Below are 23,414 nucleotides of genomic sequence, written 5' to 3' on the forward strand. Positions count from 1 at the left end.
CGCTGCTCTATCACTCCAGCCCCCTCATGTCGCTTTTTAAGTAGGTCCTGTACAAGCTCTTTTTCTTTCTCTGACATGAGCATCATCTATTATTGTCCTAGAAACTAGAGTGGGCTGGTAAATGACAGAGCAGCCCCTTTCCTCTCACACACACCCCCTCCGAGACTCTGTTGGACCTGAAATCACACCCCAGTCTTGCATTGTGCCCAGTGATCCCAGCTGCTCTGATCCTCTGCTAAGTATCTGATCATGGAGAAAAACCACAGCCTCTGTGCAGGATCTCCCCTCATCTGGAATGTTCTTCTCTCCGTTTTCCTCAGCTGACTCTTCGTGATCAGTTTAATGTCCTTTCTTCAGCGAGGGTTCCCCTGACTCTGCAACATAAAATTCAGTCCCTCGCAGTCACTTACATTCTGAGAAGTGGGGCAACATGTATGCAGAAGGAAAACATAAAAACCACTGGGATGGGGTAGGGACTACATAACCAATAGGTGGATACAATAGAGTATTTCTTCATGTACTATCCCACATGAATAGTTTTCTATTTTTCTTTCAGGTACCTGTTATTCTCTATCCTCCCCCCCTCCCACACACACACGCACTACTCAGATTGTTTAGTGTTGGGAGAGCAGGAATTTTGACAATCCTGTTTATTCCAGAACCCAGGACAGTTCCGGGCACACAATTGGTTCTACACAAACATTTATGTCACTGTCACTGTCATTGTCCTCCCGTTGTTCATCGATTTGCTCAAGCGGGCCCAGTAACATTGTGAGACTTGTTACTGTGTTTGGCATATCGAATACGTCATGGGTAGTTTGCCAGGCTTTGCCATGCGGGCGAGATACTCTTGGTAGCTGGCCAGGCCCTCCGAGAGGGGCGCAAGAATTGAACTCGGGTTGACCGTGTCGGCCACATGCAAGGCAAACGCCCTACCCGCTGTGCTATGGGAGAAAAAATATAGAGAAACCTAGACAATGATTTGCCTTTTCTGCAACATTACTATTTAAGATGTCATATTAGTCATCTTAATCTTATCGCTGGAGCGATAGCACAGTGGTAGGGCGTTCGCCTTACAAGCGGCCAACATGGCCGACCCGAGTTCGATTCCTCCGCCCCTCTCGGAGAGCCCGGCAAGCTACCGAGAGTATTCGATATGCCAGACACAGTAACAACAAAGTCTCCAATGGAGACGTTACTGGGCCCGCTCGAGCAAATCGACGATCAACGGGAGGGCCTTTACCTTTACCTTTACCTTATTAGTCATCAAAATGCCCAGTGGTCCTCAAATCAAGGCATCAACTTCCCACAGGAAGATGTCACTGGCCAGGCAATGAAATGTCCACCGTGTACCATGACACCATCTCCCTTCAAAGTCCAGGAATTTCAGAACTTAATTGAGTCATCAGTCCTGCAGACTGGCCGAGGATTTTCTGGGTCCTTATTGGCTGGTTGGCTTTCTACTTCTTCAGCAATCTCGCTGTTAACCTTGCATTGATTTTCGGTGTGGGTTGGGGCCTTGTAATGATGATCTAGGCATTTTAATGCCAGTATTTCTGTTCAAATAGAAGATCAGATTAATAGAAATGCCCACTGAGGATGCTGGGTGGGAGGGCGAGATGGGGCAGATGAGTCCATGTCGGTCACTGGCCTCTGTAGAAGGCATATCTAAGAATGCTGAGGCATAGGCCTTCCCTGGTCAGCCAGCTTTGGTTCCAGTTGGAACCCACTGGACCCAGTGGCTGTCTAGAACAGGCTTGCTTGCTGTGCATGACCTTCTGCAGTGCCAGAATCGTGCGTCAAAGCCTTAATCATTACAAACGCTTCTGGTCAAATCAGTTAGCACAGCTCAGAGCTGAATGTGTTCAAGGCTCTAGCCAGAACTTCATTCTGTTGTACATCTGATATTTGTACCATCTTATAGAAAAAATTTTGGAAGCCAAATAATACGTGGGAAAACCGTATCTGATTTCCTTGAATAAGAGATAATTCCATTTATTTCTTCCAATAGGTAATGGAAATCCTGTAACTCCAGTATCGGGTAAGAGAAAGTTATTGCACAATTTTCCTTCAACATTTCTTTTTCCCACTGAGGGATAACTCGTGACAACCTGCCCCTTATAGCTGAGTTTGTGGAGGGTGGATTTCTTTTGAATTTCTTTTGAAAATGAGAGTATTGTTGCTTTTGAAATACTACTGAAACCCATTTTGGATATAAGGGGCACTTGTTTTTAAATTTCACTTTGGCCAGCTATTTGAGTGTATCTAAATTCAAGTTATTATTTATGATACCTTTTCTTTTTTTTTTTGAGGAAGCATCATTCGATCATATGTAATATTTGCCTTCTGCCTGGGCTGGAGTGATAGCACAGCAGTAGGGCGATTGCCTTGCAAGCGTCCAACATGGCCGACCCGAGTTCAATTCCTCTGCCCCTCTCGGAGAGCCCAACAAGCTACCAAGAGTATCTCGCATGGCAGAGCCTGGCAAGCTCCCCGTGACGTATTCGATATGCCAAACACAGTAACAACAAAGTCTCACAATGGAGACGTTACTGGGCCCACTCAAGCAAATCAATGAACAACGAGAGGACAGTGACAATGACCTGTGTTTTCTATTGCTGCTGTGAGAAATTGCCATGAACTTACTCGCTTACTCTGGGCACATTTACTAATTTGCAATTGTAGAAGCAGAAGAATGGGTCTCTCTCTCTTCCTTCTTGAGACTCGGGAGGGGATTCATTGCCTCTCCGGGTTTAGCCTCTGCCTCTGCCTCAGCTCACTGCCTCCTTCTTTCTCTTCATGGCCTGGGTGCAGTGTCTCCAGATTTCTCCCTTTCCCTTTTCTTCTTCTTTCCACTTGCACCTTTCAAGAACTCTTCTGACCGCATTTACCTGTTTATTTTTACTGTTTTGAAAGGCGAGTGCCAGAACAAATTACCTTGTCCCTAAAGGGCACGATTCATTTCTTCTGGGAAGCGTTGTTGCACAGTGCTAATCCCTCAGTGGACTATCTAACATGAATTTTCTTATCTAATCCGCCCAACAGCCGGATGAAGAAACATCCATGACCCCTGGTTTCTGAATGGGGAAACTCAGGCTCAAATCGGCTCAATATTGTCCCAAAGTCGATGGAATGATAATCCAAACACTCTGACTCCAGAGATCCTGAGCTTAATCTCGCCACTGTTTTGACTCTCTGCAACACGTTCAAATCCTATTAACTGTGGAAGGAGGAGATGGGCGTGCTGCCCGTTCAGACCTTGGGGTTCTCTAGGGCTGAGGGAAACCCAGGTGGACTTATGTGAGAGCCACAGCACTGGGATTCATCATTCTCACGCTCCCTTCTCCACTGCCCATAGGGTAGGCCCTCAGCACCAGCCTTGGACCCCAGAATGAGCACCATCCTCCCCATTACAAGCTGACACCTCCAGTTCCCTCGTCTCCACTCCCAGTGACTCTCCTTCCTCCCTTGCTGTCCTCCCTCCCTGTCCTCTCTCCCCATCCTTCCTCTCTGTGTTCCCTCCCTGTCTTCCCTCCCCATCCTCCCTCTCTGTCCACTGTTGGTGCACCTTCAATGACTTTGTCAGTTTCTTGGAGCCAAATCCTCATTACTCAAACTGGGCATTGTCTTCAACCATATGTACACATGTGCTTACCCACACACACATGTATGCACATACATTAACATGTGCACAGTCTTGAGAACAATGTCCACTGGGCATCAATACTTGTTAAAGGAGCGATTAAAGCAACGGCTGAATAATTGACTTCCGCCTGGCTCATCCAAGTTGGCCTGTTTGTGTTCCTTTGCAAATAGCAATAAAGGTGAGATCAATCTCAGCAAGTTCTTAAGCTCACGTCTCAGTGACGAGGGTTCTTTTGACTCCTGAGAGGTGTGCGGCATTTGCTTGGCAGTCCCGTGCCCTGCTCGGGGGCTCTCCCCAAGCTCCCTTGCCTGCTGTGCTGCAGTGTTCTTCTGTGGAACAGGGGGACTAACTCTCTCCCAGGGTTAGAGAGCCCGGCTGCATCCTGGCCACTCAGGGAGAAGGCTGGCTCCGTCACGGCTGCGGGGTGATGAGCCCGTGTTCATGCTCTTGACTCACACCAAAGCATCCCTGCCTCTGGCCACCACCCCCCAACCTCTTTCCAGTTCTGTGGCTGAGTCTGTCTGGCCCGTTCACAGAAATGGCATCAGACGGCACAGAATTGCCTGTGTCTGTATCATAGATTCAAGGTGCTGTTTCCATCTCTCTGAGAATCAGCTTGCAGGAACTCGTTTCCTGGAAACATGAAGCCCAGGGACAAGAAAGCCCCCCCTCTCCGTGTTGGATGGCAGGAGGCATTTTCTACAATACTTTGTGCTTTTTCCTACAGCTCATGTGACTTCCCCCATCCCAGAAGTTGTGAACGGCCCAACCACACCATCAGGTAGGCCACGGGCAGTGAATGGAAAATGGGCTGAGACTTTGCAGATCTCAGCACAGCATAAAAGTCCTTGGGAAGAATGAATTGAAGTTCAGGACTGGGGAGATACAGAGCCTAGGGAACTGGTTCAAGATCACCTTCAACACCCAGGAGGGCCTGGATTTTCTCGGTCCTGCTCATCATGCTTTTCTGGCATCTCACAATGCTGGGTTTGATAAACACAGATAATGGCTACTGAACAGTTGCTGAGTGAGTACATAGAAGCACAGGCAGTTCACCTAGGGACAGACTCTAGCTCGTCCTGGAGAACTTTGGCTTCAGCTAAGAACAATCTCTCTACGCAAAGACAGACACCACACAGGAAAACAGCAGAAGCCCCTCTTGGCACTACTCTCCCTCCTCAACTATGGAAGCCACATCATCCTAACACGTTCTTATTTTTCAGGATCAGAAAGCAAGGGAGAGTTCCCAGTTCTCACGTCAGGTAAAGCAGCGTTCCCATAACTCACCTCTCAACTCACGGGCGGACCAGCTTGGCAGTTCCAAAACATGTGACTTGTCTCGCTGCCTCGATCCTTTAGGGGGCGCTCTAAGACATTGCATCCTAGAAATGCGCCGGTCTTGGATGACCATTTGACCCCTGCTAAGCATTCTTATGTGGAACCTGGAGCTGAAGAGGGGTCCAAGTGGCAAGGCTTGGGGGCATAGGAGTCACATCTAAGAGCTTTCTAAGCTGCCCCTGGATCTTGGTCCAAATCTCAATAGAAATGAGTGTGTGGTCGTCCCAGAGTCGTGTGGCCGGGACGGTGTTTTGATAAGGTGTGGAAAGGCTGATTGGTGCCTCTTGGCCAACTGAGCCCTGGTTGATGTGACCTGGATCCATTTTGGGGGCAGAGGGCTTGGTCCTAACCATGATTTCCGTGTTCTAGCTCCCCCCAAGGTTCGCTCGGCAGCCTCTGGACTCAGATCATTTGAGGCCCAGCTTGGGCCTCCAGGCCAGAAAGCCTCCTCCCAGGAAGCATCAGCAGGTACTCGGGGACCGACTGGAAGGAGGCCGGGGAGAGGCATGGGTCAAGGGCTCTCCCCCTAACCTTATCACATAGTGACAGGCAGGAAGATCGCAGCCCATAGAAACGGCCCACAATGTGGGTTGAAACCAGACCATCCTCAGTGCCCTCCTCTCCCACAGAAACATTGGAAAGTTCAGAAAATGCAAAGCATTAGAAAGCAAATAGCCATTCATACCACACACACACACACACACACACACACACACACACACACACACACATACACACACACACTCAAACTCTTTAGGTGTTTTGTTTGAATGTTTGAATATTTCCTTTCTTAGTTTTCTTGTCTTACTGTAAAGCAAAGCATTACTGATAAGTCCAAAGGTCCCCAAATTCCCTGGTCTGTATTCTTTTAGACACACTCCTTGAATTTGGTCAGTATCTATAGTTATCTGTCTATATCTATATTTAGTCTATATCAGAATTCATTTTGTGGTTAATGGTACAAATAGAGATGTCATAGTCACTATATGATTACCCCCTAACAGCTCCAGAGAGAGAAGTGCTCTTCTCCCGAACTATCAAAAAATCATTTTAAGGAGCAGAGCACTAGTACAATGGGTAGGGCATTTGCCATGCACATGGCTAACCAAGATTCAATTTCCAGAACCTTAATATGATCCACTGAGCACCACCAGGACTGATTTCTGAGTGCAGAGGCAGGAGTAACCCCTGAGCATTGCCAAAAATATATATATATATATATTTTTTAACTTTCAAACATCCCAAACACAGTCATCACTTGGCAACCTCGGGAGGATGATCTTGACACCCCAATACCAAATCTAGGAATGCTCAAGTCCCTGAAGTGGACCTTTATACCTGTGGGTTCTGCATCCCAACCAATCAATGCCTGTGATATTGGATGTGTGATCGAGGGATCCTGAGAAAGAAGAAAATCTGCTTGCCCGTAGATCTTCCCCTCTCAAATCCATGTTGCCAGAGGGTCACCCAGATTAACTTATGTTTTTCTTCCAGTAAAATTGTTGGTCTCTGGATATTATTAGGTGCCTGAGGTTCTTACTCAACATGACTTTACCCATATCAATATACATATATTGGTACCTTTTTTCTGCTGTTCTTCTTCGGTTTGGAGGTCACATCCAGTGGTGCCCAGCAGCTACTCTCTATTCAGGGGCTACTCCTCGTGGGACACAGTAATGTCATGCAGGGTAATGAACGCAGGTGTCCCCACTATTATACTCGGCCCACTGAGCCATCTCCCCAGCCCCGCTCTCTGCTTTACATCATTGTAGTGCAACCCTTTCATCCATGCCATTTCCCACCCTGGTGGAAACACATTTTCATCATTTTGCGTATCTGCCCTGGAGGCCAAGCCCTCAAGCACCAATGCAAGAAAAACATACACTCTTTCATCCCATCTGCATTGATTGACCCGAAAGAGCTCGCCACACTGGGGCAAGATTAGTCGATGCTATTCTCTAAGCATGCTAGTGCACACGGGCCTCACTGGAAGAGCCCAGCCCTGCAGGGGTGGTGACCTCAGTGGTCAGGCTCCCTCCCCAAACCTGGATTTTTCTTTCTGCAGAATCCTGGCCCACACTGAGGCTGGCTGACGGCCCCAGCAGGTGCGCAGGGCGAGTGGAAGTTTTCTACCAGGGCATCTGGGGCTCAGTGTGTGATGATGGCTGGACCCTGGCGGAGGCACAGGTGGTGTGCCAGCAGCTTGGCTGTGGCCGGGCAGTAGCGGCCCCCCTGGATGCCCACTTCGGTCCCGGCATTGGGACTATTCTGCTGGACAATGTGCACTGCAGTGGTGAGGAAAGCCACCTGGCCCTCTGTGCCCACGACCCCTGGTTCTCTCACAACTGCGGCCACATGGAGGATGCTGGGGCCATCTGCTCAGGTGAGAGTCCTGCATCCTACACCGCTAAGGATGAAGGGGCTGTGACAGACTCCTCCTCCCCTCTGAGGGCTGATGCTTTCCTCTCCAGTCTGCAGACTCTCCAATGACAGGTCCCTCCCCTCCAGGGGTGACTGATGTGCGTTCCTTCTATGCCCCATCTACTTTCTCCCTCTGTCTTGCTAGCAGATACTCTCTGTGATCGCCACTCGAAACAAAAGGACTCTTGAGTCGCACTGTCAGCAGTTTGCAGAGGCTGATCTGCCTGAGTTGCTTGAGTCTAAAGGGTCTTCCCAGTGTAGCTCCAAAGCAAACACAACAGATGGAACTCAAAGCCCATGCACCGCGGGTATCTAGGCTTCACTTCCACAGGAAATCTCCAAACCCTGGCCTGAATGGCCCCTCTGAAGAGCCGTTTCCCGAGTGTAGACTGTGTCGGGTGAGGTTTGGCAGTGGCTCAGCCACAAAGAGCGTACCAGGAGTCACCACGCTACTTAGCCACCAGAAGCAAGAGGCTTCTCGATTCAGAACCAAATCACCAGGTCACTGCAGGCAACACAGAACTCACCTAGGACCACTGATGGGCTGTGATGAGCCGTCATTGGCTTTAGGTTACAGTTTTCCATGACTAGGTATATAAATCATCACATGTTACTCATTGGAGAGGGAAAAATTATCTTTCACTTTCTAGAGTGATTAGATGAGAAAATCACCCTTCTGGAATCTGAGAGGTCTGATCCCTTCTAATTAGGAAAGAAAGAATGTCAGTGGAAAATTGCATATGAAAGTCAATCATTTATTTTTGTCCTAAAGCGGTGTCTTTTGCAGTTTTTGCCCTAAAGCAGTGTTTTTTGCACTTCTATCCTAAAGCAGTAGTCTTTGCATAGTAATTCCAAATGATGCAGAGGGCTTATTAAAGTCCAGACCGCTAGCCACTTCCACCAAAGTTCTACTCACTAGACTCAGATGTAAAATTTGTATTTCTAAGAAGTCCAGAATGCTGCTGGTCTGGGACCAAAGCCTAAGATTTATGTCATAAAAGAATAATCAATCTTCCTTTTCTTAATAGAACAAGAATCGATAACCTTTGCATCATCACCTTTAATTTCAACCCTGTTATCTTCATCTGCAACATCTCGGCCATTGTCGTCACTGCCACAACCATCATTATCTTCGTTGTCACCATCATTGGCACCATCACCACGGTCAACACCTAAATCACCATCAGGTTCTGTTGCCTTTGGCCATGTGTGATTCCCTTACTGTGTTTTTTTATATCCCACCCTTGAGAGCATCTCTCCCCCTCTGGCTGACATTACTCACAGACACACATGCACACACACACACACACACACAGACACACAAGTGCAGACACACAGTGTGGGGGTTGTAAGGAGCATATCTTCAGAGCAGACATGCCTGACAGGAGCTGGGCCCATGCCGGGCAGTAGAAAGATGTGGGTGCAAACATCAGGAGGATGAGGGAGGCCGAGAGAGTGGCCACGGGCAGAAGCAGCAACCAACCCATCCCTTCTGCTCCCCCAGGCACGGGGCCCCCCGTGAGGCTGGTGGGGGGCCCTGCGAGTTGTGCCGGCCGCGTGGAGCTCTTCTACGAGGGAGAGTGGGGGACGGTCTGCGATGACCTCTGGGACCTGCCCGGAGCCACCATCGTCTGCAGGCAGCTGGGCTGCGGCCGGGCCGTGGCTGCCCCGGGGGAGGCCTATTTTGGAGAAGGTTCTGGAAAGATCCTCCTGGACAACGTGCACTGTGAGGGTGAGGAGCGGCACCTGGGGGAATGCTCGCACGTCGGCTGGTTCTCGCACAACTGCGCGCACGCGGAAGACGCTGGCGCCATCTGCTCGGGTGAGTCTAGTCTGGCCCTGCCCGCTACGCTCAGGGAAAGAGGGTTTCACGGGATGGCAGGAAACGGCGCCTGGGAGGGGCCCTCCCCGGCTCACAGGGATGCTTCTGTCTCCATGGTTACAGATGCTGAGGACGCCGCGGCCACGGCCACAGGTAGGCACCCAGACGCCAGCTGGAGGAGAAAGTTCCACCACAGGCTGTATCTGTTTTGTTTTTGTTTTTATATTTTTATATTTTTCAGTGAATCACTGTGAGTTACAGTTACAGACTTACAAACTTTGGTGATTATGGGGCTGGAGCAATAGCACAGTGGGGAAGGCATTTGCCTTGCATGCGGCCGACCTGGGTTCGATTCCCAGCGTCCCGTATGGTACCCTGAGCACTGCCAGGGGTAATTCCTGAGTGCAAAGCCAGGAGTAACCCCTGTGCACCGCTGGGTGTGATCCAAAAAGCAAAAACAAAACAAAACAAACTTTGGTGATTACGTTTCAGTCATACGGTGGAGTACCCATCCCACCACCAGTGCCCATTCTCTACCACCAATGTTCCCAGTATCCCTCCCACCACTCCTCTCCATCCCCCACTTCCCGCCTCTGTGAGGCTGTGTGTATCTGACCCCCCACCAACCCCCCAGCCGGTGGTAAGGGTTGAGAGCTGTGGACTTGTCTGAATGCCCAGAGGGAGACTGTGAGGGGCTCAGACCCCCTCTGCTCCTCCTACACCCACAGGAAGTACTAAATCCTCCCCATCCTGCCCGGCACCTTGTCTGGGGGGCGGGGGAGAGTGGTAAGGGGACATGGGCAGGGAGTGGTCTAAGGCAGCATTTCTCAGCAGGGAGGGCAAATCACTCCCTAGAAGCCCCCAGGACACTCAACAGGGGCCATGAGTGAAATCTGTGTGAATGGAAATGCCGGGGTGTGAGCCAGATTAGGGGGCCAGTCGGCAGACCCCGGCAGGGACAGGAAGAAAACAAGGCCAGGAGTTGAATAACGCTAGTCTGCGGCCCGAGGAGCAGCAAAGGGTGGCTGGTGGCCCAGTTGGGTCAGCTGGTTCCGTTCTGACCTGGTCTCCGCCATCTGGCTGGCACAGTCCCACCCCACCACCTGCTCGTGCTTCAACACGACACCAGTCTTTCCCCAGCCAGGACCCGGGAAACTCTGACCTTAGCCAGTTCTTGGTCTGTCCAGTGAGCTGCGACAAAGCTGAGGACGAGGTCCGGAAGGTTCCGCAGCACCCGTCCCATTTCCCAGGACAGACTCTGGCAGGACAGGCCGTGAGGGGGTGTGGGAAGGAGAGAGGTGGGGCGTGGGGTGCACAGCCTATTGGGTCAAGACTCCCGGCTGGACCACCCCCTCCCCAATTTCCCTTCCTCCTGTCCCCGCACGAAACTCCAAACCACCACTCAGCAGACTTGCTACGGGAGACAGGATTTCAGCCCTTCAGGTTTTTTCTTCACCCCCCACCCCATGCTCCGTGTTTAACTCTCTGTTATGTTTTGGACAAGCAAATAAGGCCTCAGGGTCTGGGGAGGAGCAGGGTGCTAAGAGCCCCCTCCGTCCTGCCTCTGGGTTCGCCATGGCCTTCCCCGGAACAGACATTGGTTCTATGGTTCTGGGGGTCTCCGCTGATGGTGCACTTGTCCTGTGTGTATCTGACAGGTCACCCCCTGGCTGTCCAGGCAGGGACGATGGCTGCAGGTAAGACTCGGCGTGTTGGCGGCCCTGATGGTCTCGCTCAAGCCGGGAAGTGATTCCTCCAGAACACTGGACAAACACAGGCCCCCTGCATGGGTCACTCCAACCCAGTGCCCCGAGGGATGGTCCACAATGAAGGCCATTGGGTCTATGGGTCAGGCTGAATTTGCTATTTAGTCACAAAAGGAAGTCCAGACAACCAGGCAGGGCCAACTTCCCAGGTGCCCAGGGTGGAAGGTGCGGCGTTAGGCCAGGAAGGCAGAGGTGGGCGGGGGGGTGTCACTTGAGTGGGCTTCCACCAGCCCTGCTCCTTTCTGAAAGCCTCAGGCCTCCACCTCCTCCAGCCTGTCTTCGCATCTTTCTCTCCCCCGCTCTGTCACCACTATGGCATTTGCGTCCCAGGGTTCCCTGGAACTTGTTTTAGACGCTCCACTTGGGGTCCAAGAACTAGAACAATCCTGAAACCTGGAGTCGGGTGATAATCAGGGCCAGAGCAGGTCTACAGCCCCGGGTCCTGCCTCTCGTTCTAGACTAACTACCGGACAGACAGACATGCAGCGCAGACAGGAGACAAACCAACGGAGAAACAAACATATGGTGGGGGGTAAAGGGGACAAGCGGAGTCAGTACATGTTCTTAGCATCAGAGGGGGTGGGTGACCCAGGGTGACTTCCCTCCACTTTATCGTGGGTTTGAAAGAGTGTCACCTTAATCAACTATATTAACGAGGCTGGAGGGAGCCTGCCTGGCCAAGCCTCGCAGACAGAGGCCCCCGGAGTCAGCCTTGACTGGGCAACGGGAGCCACTTATCAACTAGGATCTAAAAAACCAAAGCTCCACACCACAGAACCCACAGCTCGGGGCTCAGTAGAAGGACTGGCTGTCCAGTGACACTTCCCCAGGCCACTGTAGCTTTCCCAGAGGGAGTTAGAGGCATCTCCAACCACAGAGGCTTGGAGGCCTTCATTTCCCCTGTTGACAAGACTTGTTTGGGGGGCTGGAGCGATAGCACAGCAGGTAGGGTGTTTGCCTTGCACGCGGCCGACCCAGGTTCAATTCTCAGCATCCTATATGGTCCCCCGAGCACCGCCAGGAATATTCCTGAGCACAGAGCCAGGAGTAACGCCAGAGCATCACCGGGTGTGACCCAAAAAGCAAAAAAAAAAAATTGACTTGTTTTGGAGGATCTGTCTCTGATCCATCTCTCACGATGCCCATAAGGTAAAAAACAGTGAGAGCTAGGACAAGAAAAAAAAAAAACTGTGTCACTAAATGATCTAGTTAAGCCACGAAACACTGGGGTTTCACTGATCCTCCCACGAGCAGGGAAGTTCCCGTGTGGCAGCATCATTACAAACTCATCGGGCTCCATCAGGAACCCCCCCAAGAACGAAATGCACGACAACGTGACCTGCGTGTGGCAGATCAAGGCCAACGCGTCCGACCATATCTTGCTGGCGTTTCCATACCTCAAGTAAGTACACGGTTTGCTGGCGAGGCGTGTCCCATGGCCACATGTCAGACAGCTTGGCCCAAGCTTGGTATTTCCAAGCGCATGAGTCCTCCACGCCTCTTGAAATGCTTAGTTTGACACTTTTGATCCTAAGCACAGAGGTAGTTACAGAAATAATGCGAAGTCCGGGTTCCCCAGGCGGGGGCCTCTTCCTGAACAATAAAATAAGACTCACACCAGAGGCTGATACAAAGACCCTGTTCATCAGCCCCCAGGCACCATTCCGTGTACATGTGTGTGTGTGTGTGTGTGCGTGTGTGTGCTCACCTACACACACTGTGCATGCACTGAGGTCACCCACAATTGAGGCCCACTTCCAAGAAACACTTTTTCCTCCTCAAAAAATTGTTCTCCTTGGGGCTGGAGCAATAGCACAGCGGGTAGGGTGTTTGCCTTGCACGCGGCTGACCCGGGTTCAATCCCCAGCATCCCATATGGTCCCCTGAGCACTTCCAGGAGTAATTCCTGAGTGCAGAGCCAGGAGTAACCCCTGAGCATCGTCAGGTGTTACCCAAAAAGCCAAAAAAAAATCGTTATCCTTGTAGCAGTATCTGGGGGGTGCCCACACTGGGTTACGGGGTGCCAATGGTCACACAATGGTGCTGGACAAATTGCCTCACCATGCCAGGCCTCCTGGGTCCCATCTGAGCCACCTCCAGACCCTCAAACCACGCTTTACTCTTCATACCTGCCACCACCCCTCCTGGTGCCCTGGCACCAACAATCTCTCCTCTGTATTTTTGTCATTTTTTTAGACTAGAATATCAGTGGAATCATAATGTATATTTCCTTTTGAAGCAGATTTTTTCCCATTCATCATAAAGTCCTTGAGACAACGGTTTGCTCCTTCTTCTGTAGCACAGTAACACTGTCATCCCGTTGTTCATTGATTTGCTCGAGTGGGCACCAGTAGCCTCTCCATTGTGAGACTTGTTCCTGTTTTTGGCTTATCGACTCGCTACGGGGATCTTGCCCAGGCTCTGCCGTGTGGGCGAGATACTCTTGGTAGCTTGCCGGGCTTTCAGAGAGGGATGGAGGAATCAAACCCGGGTGGGCCACATGCAAGGAAGATACCCTACCCGCTTTGCTATTGCTCCTTCTTCTCTGCTGGGAATTCCTCCATTTGTGGAGGTCAGAGTTAATTCTCCTTCTGCTAAGTAACTGAGATTCTTCTGGGTTTTAGCTGGATAGAGTCTCTGGACATGTGTAGGCAGGACTTTGCATGGACTGTCTTTCTCATCCCTCCGCTCTAAGTGTCTCTGGTGTGAATCGTAAACGCACAATTGCTGGACCTTGGAATTAATCACTGAGCCTTTGGGCAAGGCTCTTATCTTCCCTGGCCCTGCCCTGGCCGTCCGTCCAATTTGCCAGGCTGCCCAGGCCTCAGCACAAGGTCACCCAGGGCTCCTCACCTCTCTCCTCTTCCAGCTAAAGTTCTGCTCTCTTCCTTCTCTCTAAGAGAGAAGAAGCAGGATTAAAAGAATCCACCTGGTGGGTGCCAGGGTAGCTGATGGACACTCCTCTCCCCCAGCCTCCTCACGGCACGCAGTGAGCTGGATCTCACCTCTAAGGTCTACCTGGAGGCCGGAGCCGTAGCACAGCGGGGAGGGTGCTTGCCTTGCACATGGCCGACCCAGGTTCAATGTCCAGCGTCCCATCTAGTCCCATGAGCACCACCAGGAGTGATCCCCAAGGGCAGAGACAGGAGTAACCCCTGAGCATCACCAGATGTGACCCAAAAAGCCCAAATAAATACATAAGTGAAAGATATATATATGTGTGTGTGTATATATATATATATATATATATATATATATATATATATATTACTGCCCCCAGGTGAGGAAGTTTCGCTATGCCCCACTCCCAGCCCAGAGCTGGAAGCTACCACCCTGGGGTCCACACTGGCTGGTCACACCATCTTTTGCTCCGGTTCTGTGTTTTGTAGCTTTTTCATCCTTTAAAAAAAAAAAGACACACACATGCACACACACACAGAGACATACACACAGACACACATGCACACACAGACAAACACACGCACACTTCAGGTTTCCTAAATGAATACTGTTTAGGAAACATCGAATTGAGCAAACTAAACCAGCTGCTTTTCTGCAGTTCCCCAAGGTGCCTTAGGCCCATACGTAGCCTGATAAATCCCTACTCGCCCCCACTGCCTGGGTCTCAGAGGCATCCCTCCTTGTTGCTCTCCAGCCTCGACTGCACCAATGAGTACTTTGAAATCCTGGACGGGCCTCCCTCCTCCACCAAATCCATCGCTAAGACCTGCGCCGGCTCCTACCTCACCTACGCCTCGTCCTCCAACATCATGACCCTCATCTACTTCCGGAGCTTCAACAACATCGGGAAGAACTTCGTCGCTTACTACTATTCTGCGGCCAAAGGTGAGAAGGGACTGAGAGGAGGACTCGGGTGGGCTGGTTTTCCTGGGCACCAGATCACCTGTGCCTCCACCCGTTCCCCGTGGACTGGGGAAAGCTGACCTCTTTGATGGGTTGTGGGTGTTAGCTGAGACAGATCTTGGGACACAGAGGACACGTCCCAAGTGCCCGTCGTGGGCCGTTTGGTTTCACATAAGCATCAGTCGGGCGTTTCTGGATTGTCCCAGTTCTAGTCCTGTGTGGATTGGTACCTTCAGAGAATAGACACGTGGTCCCAGCCAAGAAGGCCTCAACAGGTAAACATGAACCATAAAACTGGAGGCCGTTACACACCTGACTCGGGTCCCATCCCCGGCCTCCCATGTGGTCCCCCAAGCATTGCCAGGAGTAATTCCTGAGCGCAGACAGCCAGGAGTAAGCCTTGAGCATCACCAGTTGTCACTGTCATTACCACCAGCACCTTCCCTCCCTAAAGTAAAAACTAGAGGCTACATGGAATATACTAGAATGGAAGATAGAACAAGTGGGGCAAACTGAACTGGCACGTGCCTTCGAACCGATGATGCTAGGCGAGAGAAGCACTCTAGGCTCAAGGTCGAGAGGGTCACGGAGGGGCAGAGGTCAACACTTGCCCGCAGGACTGGCTCTTGGGTGCCCAGGGACCGGGGCTGAGGGTGCTACTGGGGTATGAGAGCTGGGGATGCAGAGGTGAGGGGGTGTGCATCTCTAACAAGGTGGGTAGCAAAGAGGCAGCTCACGTTAAGCCTCTGGGTGCTCCTGAGAGGTGCCCACGTGGCCTCACCCAATGCCTCACCCATACCAGGCAGCGTTTGGAGCCCTTAACCTTTGACTCCCGTGAGAACTCCTGCTCCTTCCTCCCTCCCTGAAAGGGACATGGAAGCTTGAGAGGTCCAGTGACTGTCTCGAGGTCACCCCGGGTCCAGCCCCACCCATGGAGCCCTGGACTTCATATCCTGTTCCTGACCCCTTTCAGCAAGCTCTGAGCGATATGCTGAGCTCAGTGACTGAGCCATCATGCGGTGGCACTGCCCCTGTTCGAGGAGGCGGAGGGGCTGGCCCATGATGGACAGCGACAGTTACTGACCATGGCTCCCTTCTCTCTGCAGTGGCGACTTCCCAGACGCCCCATCTAATCAGTGAGTCCCGCTTGGTGCCGTCAACTCATCCTCGCTCCTCTTTTCCCCGCTCCCGGCGTGATGTCTCCCGTGTCCCCTCACTTCCGGTGGCCATGAGGTCTGTCTTGAGCCAAGAGTCAGATAAACTAGCCGTCCACATCGATCCCCGCTGACTTGATTTCCTGTTCCCTTGTTTCTAGCAGACAGCAACGCACCCCTCGTCACGCGCTCCCCACTCGGGGCACATTAGAAACCAGAGAAAGGGCCCAGTCGCCCCACTGCCCCCAAAGGATCCTGACTTGGCTGAGTTACACACCAGCTCAGCCAGCACGATTTCAATAGCATGCTCCAAGGAACTAGGCACAAGGAGAAATACTATTACTGCTTGATTCCTAACCCGCCCAACTGCTTGGTTCCTACCCTCCCAAGAAGCCCCAAAAGCCCCATCAGAGAGCCAGGTTTGGGGGCGGTCACTCACTAGGAAGCTGGGAAGGGCCGGAGCATTGGCCAGGGTCTGGGTGGTCAGGGGACAGGATCTCAGCCTCCCCAGCTTGCCCACATCCTCCCCGGTTGTCTAAGATGCCCTCTTGTCTCCGCAGCCATCCCGACGGACACCCCCATGCTGGTGACAGCGAGACCAGGTAAGCGATCTCTCCCCCTGGTACCTGTGCTCCCGTCTGCAGCTGCCCGCTCCTCGCAATGGGGCTGTGGGTGCGGTGAACCCCTGGGGTTCTGGCCCTGGAGTGAGCAAGGCGTGTTTCGGCAGCTTCTGAGGGCCTCCGCGTTCTCCCGTTCTCTGTATGGCCAGCGCTGGTCAAAGGGGGTGCCTGGGACCAGAGAGGTCACACAGGGTGCAGGGTCCACACCTGGCTTGTGGCCAGACCTGAGTGGATCTGCAGCACCATGCAACCCCACAAACTTTGCCAGGTGTGGGCCTCAAGCATCGCTGTGGTGGTCCTGGGAGTCCCACCTCCTCAGGACTCACAGTGAACCTCTAACCCAGCAGCAGAGAATTACCTGAGTGACCACAGGGCCCTTGAGCCACATGTGGGAGCCCCTACTGCCTCTCACAGCCTTTTCCAAACGAGAAAGCTCCACCCCAGAGGTGGCAGCAGAGGAGCAGAGAGAAAACCGGGGCTCAGAGGCCATAGGGGCCGTCTGCAACTGACCGGGCATGGGGCCTGGGGCCTCTATGGCCCCCTCCCTCTCTCAGTTCTCCCACAGTGAGAACCGAGTCCTGACCTTCTGCGTATGTCCCTGAGTCATCAGGACAGTGACAGGGAGCACAGACATTCACTCAAACACTGGGAACCAGAGCCATAGTACCCCAGGGAGGGCATTTGCCTTGCACAAGGCTGGCCCAGGTTCGACACCCCTGGCATCCCATCAGGTCCCCTGAGCACTGCCAGGAGTGAACCCTGGACGCAGAGCCAAGAGTAACCCCTGAGTGCCGCAGGTTGTGGCCCAACAACAAACAAACCCAAGCAAACACACAAATACTCATGAGAACACTTTTTTTTCTTTTGGGATCACACCTGGTGATGCTCAGGGGTTCCTCCTGGCTCTGCACTCAGGAATTACTCCTGGTGGTGCTCGGGGGACCACATGGGATGCTGGGAACCGTACCCAGGGTGGCCACATGCAAGGCAAATGCCCTACCCGCTGTGCTATCGCTCCAGCCCACTCATGAAAGCACTCTGCATGGTGACAAAATCCCATGACAGTGCCTCCTTTCTGCATCAGGGAGAGGCAGGTTGGCACGAGGGGCTGGAGAGATAGTACAGCAGGCAGGTATTTGCCTTGCACACTGTGGGCCTGGGTTCGATCCCCGGCACCCCCGATGGTCCCTGGAGTCTGCCAGGAGTGATCCCTGAGTGAAGAGCAAGGAGGAAGCCCTGAGCACCACTGGGTGCACCTCCCCCCGCCCCGCCTGCCATATACCCAGGTTGGCACCAACACCCGGAGAAAGAGAAACTTAATGGTGGTCTCAGGCTGCGCGTTCTCAGACAATACAGTGTCTCCTGAGGAAGTCCATCGGTTGGATGAACGTTGATCTTACCAGGATGGGGGGTGCCAAGCAGCTCTCGGCACATGCCCAGGACCCCCAGAGCCCAGGCCACCATGTCTCTGTCTGCAGGCAACTGGCCGGAGCTGCGGCTGGTGGGCGGCTCGGGCCGGTGCTCCGGGCGCGTGGAGGTGCTCCACCAGGGAGCCTGGGGCACCGTGTGTGATGACCTGTGGGACCTGAACGAGGCCGAGGTGGTGTGCCGGCAGCTGGGCTGCGGCCGGGCTGTGTCCGCCCTGGGCAAGGCCCACTTCGGCCCGGGCTCCGGGGACATCTTCCTGGACAACCTGCAGTGCGCCGGCGTGGAGCGCTCCCTGGGCCAGTGCGCCCACTCGGGCTGGTCTGAGCACAACTGCGGGCACCATGAGGATGCCGGCGTCATCTGCTCCGGTAAGCTGCCCTCCACCGCGGCCCCAACTGGCCCCAGGATGCCCAGAATTCCAAGCTTGCCAGGCACAAACACGGGTCCCCAAACACGTGCTTGGTTCCACCCGTTCTCCGGCCGGGCGGGGAGACACAGCCAGACCCCAGAGGTGAAAGTGTCTCCCTTGCTAACGCAGGAGTGACAGTCACAAAAGCCTGGTGCAGTGCCCCGAGCACTGTGCAAAGAGCCTGTTGGCTAAGAGGTTGGGGCTGTGCGGGAAGGTCAGGGGTGCAGGGATAAGGGTTCCAAACCCACAGGGTCTGTCTGGCCCTGGCACATGACTGATGGGCGGACATGCGGGCCCTGATGGTACTGGGCATCAGAGATGCGCTGAGCGGGAATCAAGCTCCCCAGCTCTGAGGTGCTAGTCCAATGAGGTGACCGGAAGTTGGGGCAAGAGCAGAGCTAGACAGGCCTGAGTGTGGGTGACAGAACCCTGGGGAGCCCCCGGTTTCCTCCATCTGTGTCCCTGGGTGACTGGTCAGGAGCGGGGCGCTGGCAGGGTGCCTCTCTTCAGAGCACAGGGGCGCCCCGCTGGGAAGGGCCCATCGTCCCTGAGCACATGGCACAGAGAAGCTTGTGACACACCCACGCTGTGGGCCGATAGCCCGCAGCTGACCTGGAGGACAAGGGGGGACGTCTGCTCCCACACTGAATGCGCCTCTGAGTAACGCCCGGGAACAGGGAAAAACGGTCCCCATGAGTGGCAGGAGCACTGGGAGGCAGGGACGCCCAGCGAGCAGTGACCCTTCCCCTGACCCCGGGACCCTCCACCCCAGCATGGTGACCCCCCCCCCGAGCACCTCAATGAGAGCTGGGGCATCTTCCTAGTGGTGGCACGTTCATCTCACTGAGTCACAGCCTCGGGGCCCCTTGTCACCCCCAACCCTTGTCCTGAGGATTCCAACTAAATCTGAGATGCTTCTCCAAAACGCATCCTCAGTGAGGCCCTGCCACCCCAACTGTGCCCTGAACGCGAGGCCTTTTTCTCAAAATAAGGGGCTCAAGGCAGCTGGAGAAGAGTTTTGCTCTTCTGTCTGTCCGTGACTCTGGCCACCCACCCGCCTGTTCTGTCAAGTGATGGATTTTCCCATGCCCCATGGACCAGCTCTTATAGAACACATAAAAGCCCATCTTCAGGGGGCTAGGAGCGATAGCACAGCAGGGAGGGCGTTTGCCTTGCACGCGGCCGACCCAGGTTCGATTCCCAGCATCCCATGGGGTCCCCTGAGCACCACCAGGAGTAACTCCTGAGAGCAGAGCCAGGAGTAACCCCTGTGCATCACCAGGTGTGACCCAAACAGCCAAAAAAAAAAAACCGTCTTCAGGCACTAGAGTCAGATTACTGAGCAATGTTGACGTGTTGGGGGCTGGAGCGATAGCACAGTGGGGAGGGCATTTGCCTTGCACATGGCCGACCCAGGTTCGATTCCCAGCATCCCATATGGTCCCCTGAGCACTACCAGGAGTAACTCCTGAGTGCAGAGCCAGGAGTAACCCCTGAGCATCACTGGGTGTGACCCAAAAAGAAAAAAAAATGCTGACATGTTGGTTCTCTCCACTCACAGATGCCGAGGAGTCATTTATCGTCAGCCCAGGTGGGTGACTGATGTCGGCCGTCCTTGTGTTCTCCCAAGCAGCTCACTCTCGGGCTCCCGGTTCACCGTGTGGATTGCAGGGTCTAGGGGTGGTGGAAAGGCCCTCTGGGGGTCAGGCCTTTTGGTGTTGCTGCGCAGGGCAGCCTCGTGTGGGGGTTCAGATGCTGATGAGGGTGCACGTGGGTGAGACCGCACCCCGAGTGCGTGTGAAAGCCGGGAGATGACAGGTGTTTTGCACAAGCGACCCCTGAGTTCTGTTCGTGGCCCCACATGGTAACCAAATGTTAAAAAGAGCAACCCAGTACCCCAGCGGGCCCCCCAAACAAAAGACCACGTGCGGCAACCAATAAATACAATTGCGATGAAACTAAATTGGCTAAAGAGCCCACCCTCATCTCAGGAAACATGCCCCAGGCAGAGGATGGGGCGTCCACCTACCCCAGCAGCTGCTGGCTCTGAGTGGCTCACACACCATATCTCTGTCTGCAGGGGACTGGCCGGCACTGCGGCTAGCGGGCAGCTCGGGCCGGTGCTCCGGGCGTGTGGAGATCTTCTACGAGGGCGCCTGGGGCACCGTGTGTGACGACCTGTGGGACCTGAATGAGGCCGAGGTGGTGTGCCGGCAGCTGGGCTGCGGCCAGGCCATATCCGCCCTGGGCAGGGCCCACTTCGGCCAGGGCTCCGGGAACATCTTCCTGGACAACCTGCAGTGCTCTGGGCTGGAGCACTTCCTGGGACAGTGCGCCCACTCGGGCTGGTCTGAGCACAACTGCGGGCACCACGAGGACGCCGGCGTCATCTGCTCAGGTAGCCTGTCCCCTCTCCTGCAGTCCTCCTGGTGTCGTGGGGGAGGGCACTCTGAAAGAACGCCTCTCAGCTGGGATTCTTGTCCATCCGTCCATCTGTCCATCCACCCCCTGGGCATCCATTCATGCCCATCATTTACCTCGTGAGTCATCTATCTGCAATCCATCTCTCCATCTACTGCCCATCAGTCCAGCCATCTGTCCATCTGTCCTCCCATCTAGTCATCTGTGCATCCATCTATCACTCATCCCCCCATTCACCCATCTTCCCAGACATCCACCCATCTGTTCATCCATCCATCCATCCAGCCGTCCGTCCGTCCGTCCATCCATCCATCCATCCATCCAGCCAGCCAGCCAGCCAGCTAGCCAGCCAGCCATCTGTCCATCCATCCATCCATCCATCCATCCATCCATCCATCCATCCATCCATCCGTCCATATGTCCATCCAACCATTCATCCAGCTAGCCAGCCAGCCAGCCAGCTATCTGTTCATGTCATCATTAATCCCACCACCTCCTTCCCTCTACTGGTCTATCCTCTGTTCACACATCTATCCATCTGTCCATTTGTCCATCCATCCATCCATTCGTCCGTCCGTCCGTCCATCCGTCCATCCATCCATCTGTCCATTTGTCCATCCATCCATCCATTCATCCATCCATCCATCCATCCGTCCATCTGACCATTTGTCCAGCCAGCCAGCCAGCCAGCCAGCTAGCCAGCCAGCCAGCTATCTGTTCATGTCATCATTCATCCCACCACCTCCTTCTCTCTACCAGTCTATCCTCTGTTCACACATCCACCCATCTGTCCATTTGTCCATCCATCCATCCATTCGTCCGTCCGTCCGTCCGTCCGTCCATCCGTCCATCCATCCATCTGTCCATTTGTCCATCCATCCATCCATTCATCCATCCATCCATCCATCCGTCCATCTGACCATTTGTCCAGCCAGCCAGCCAGCCAGCTAGCCATCCAGCCAGCTATCTGTTCATGTCATCATTCATCCCACCACCTCCTTCTCTCTACCGGTCTATCCTCTGTTCACACATCCACCCATCTGTCCATTTGTCCATCCATTCATCCATCCATCCATCGAGCTGTCCATCTACCAACCATCCATTCATCCAAGGCCAACCCAGCCTGGCTGAGGGGATAGAACTGACCCCGGTGGCTCCCGCACGCCCTCCCCCAGGTCTAAGACCCTGGAGTCCGGGAATGTGGTGATGCTCCGGGTGCCCTACTTACTGAGACAACCATGCCCTGTGACCCCCCTTCTCCACGCCCGACAGAAAGAGCGTGACCTCTGGCCTTTCTTTCACATTCAGATGCAGAAGGCCTGCCCCCTCCCACACCTTCAGGTATGTCCATGCTTTGGTTGGGTCTGGTGTGGGGAGGGGTGCTCGGAGCTTACTCCTGGTTCTGCAGGGCTCAGGGAACCTACCACATGGGGCACCAGGAATCGAACCACGGCCAGTCACATACAAGGCAAGCCCCCTACCTGCTGTCTGATTGCCACAGACCCATCCATGGTTTTCTCATTGAACACAAACAGTAGCAGCAACAACAACAACAAAACAACAATAACATAATAATAATAATAATAATAATACCATCAAATACAGATGAGAGCTAAGAAGCTGACATATTCTTAGCCCTTCCTGCACATAACTATTAGAGTGCATCATCGCCCCTTCAGGGAGGGACTTGTATTATTCCTATGTCCCAGAGAGGTAAACTGAGGCATAAGCACAGTGCCATGTGGGAGCCCCAGGACCAGCTGGGGGAAACCTGGCCCCAAGTGGCTGGTGTTCTTGGACTCTGACATCACTGACCACACCGCACTGGCCCCGTGTCTCAGAGCTGAGTGTGAAGACGGGGTGGTGTCCGGCCCCCTGCTGACCCTGCAGAGAGGCGGTTTATGGACCATCTCATAGGACAGACTGAGGGGCGGGTGGCGAGGTCATCTTCCGGGGGGCTGACCCACTCAGTCCGTCTCCAGGCAGACGGTCCTTTACCAGCTGAGTGGCGCCAACGTCAGCACTGAAGTAGGGCTGTGGGTAAGAGCTATCACCTCCCCGGCAACACACGTGTCTGAACCCCCATACTGAGAGGTGGCCCCCGAGTGTCCCCCTGTCCAGCCGCCTCTGCTGCTCTCTCCCTCCTCTTAGTGGGTGGGGGTCCTAAAGGGCCAGCCCAAGAAGGGAGCACCCCGTCTTGCGGCTGCAATGCTCCCCAATGCCCCCAGCCAGGCCCCAGTGGCCTCCAACCCCAGCATCTCCGGCGATATGCTGAGGGAAGTTACCCGCGGGCCGCCGTTGCGTCTACTTGCCGTTGCTCTGGTTACTGTCGGCTGCTGCTCGTCCCGTCTGGTGCCTGATCTGTCAATCACACTTAGCCACTGCTGTGCCCGCCTAGGGAGGACCTAGCTTCAGCCGTCACGGGGGCCCTGGGCCCATGGGCATCCTCACGGGGACCCCCGCCTAGGCTCACTCTATGCAAAGCAAGCCTCAGGGGATGCAGCTGAATCTCACTCTGTCTCCCT

General features: G+C 53.7%; 1 protein-coding gene across 1 annotated transcript in view; it reads left to right on the forward strand.

The window, feature by feature from the left end:
- Positions 1-23,414, forward strand: part of LOC130029446 (deleted in malignant brain tumors 1 protein-like) — a 135,821-nt gene that overhangs the window by 66,503 nt on the left and 45,904 nt on the right. Inside the window, exons 11-19 of the mRNA XM_056120332.1 lie at positions 7,050-7,367; positions 8,910-9,227; positions 9,351-9,380; positions 12,248-12,395; positions 14,649-14,839; positions 16,572-16,613; positions 18,110-18,427; positions 20,549-20,866; positions 22,198-22,230. Coding sequence (XP_055976307.1) covers positions 7,050-7,367; positions 8,910-9,227; positions 9,351-9,380; positions 12,248-12,395; positions 14,649-14,839; positions 16,572-16,613; positions 18,110-18,427; positions 20,549-20,866; positions 22,198-22,230 — 1,716 coding nt within the window. The remainder of the gene's footprint in view (positions 1-7,049; positions 7,368-8,909; positions 9,228-9,350; positions 9,381-12,247; positions 12,396-14,648; positions 14,840-16,571; positions 16,614-18,109; positions 18,428-20,548; positions 20,867-22,197; positions 22,231-23,414) is intronic.

The sequence above is a fragment of the Sorex fumeus genome, unplaced genomic scaffold (assembly GCF_029834395.1).
Source record: "Sorex fumeus unplaced genomic scaffold, SorFum_2.1 ptg000043l, whole genome shotgun sequence".
NCBI lineage: Eukaryota > Metazoa > Chordata > Mammalia > Eulipotyphla > Soricidae > Sorex > Sorex fumeus.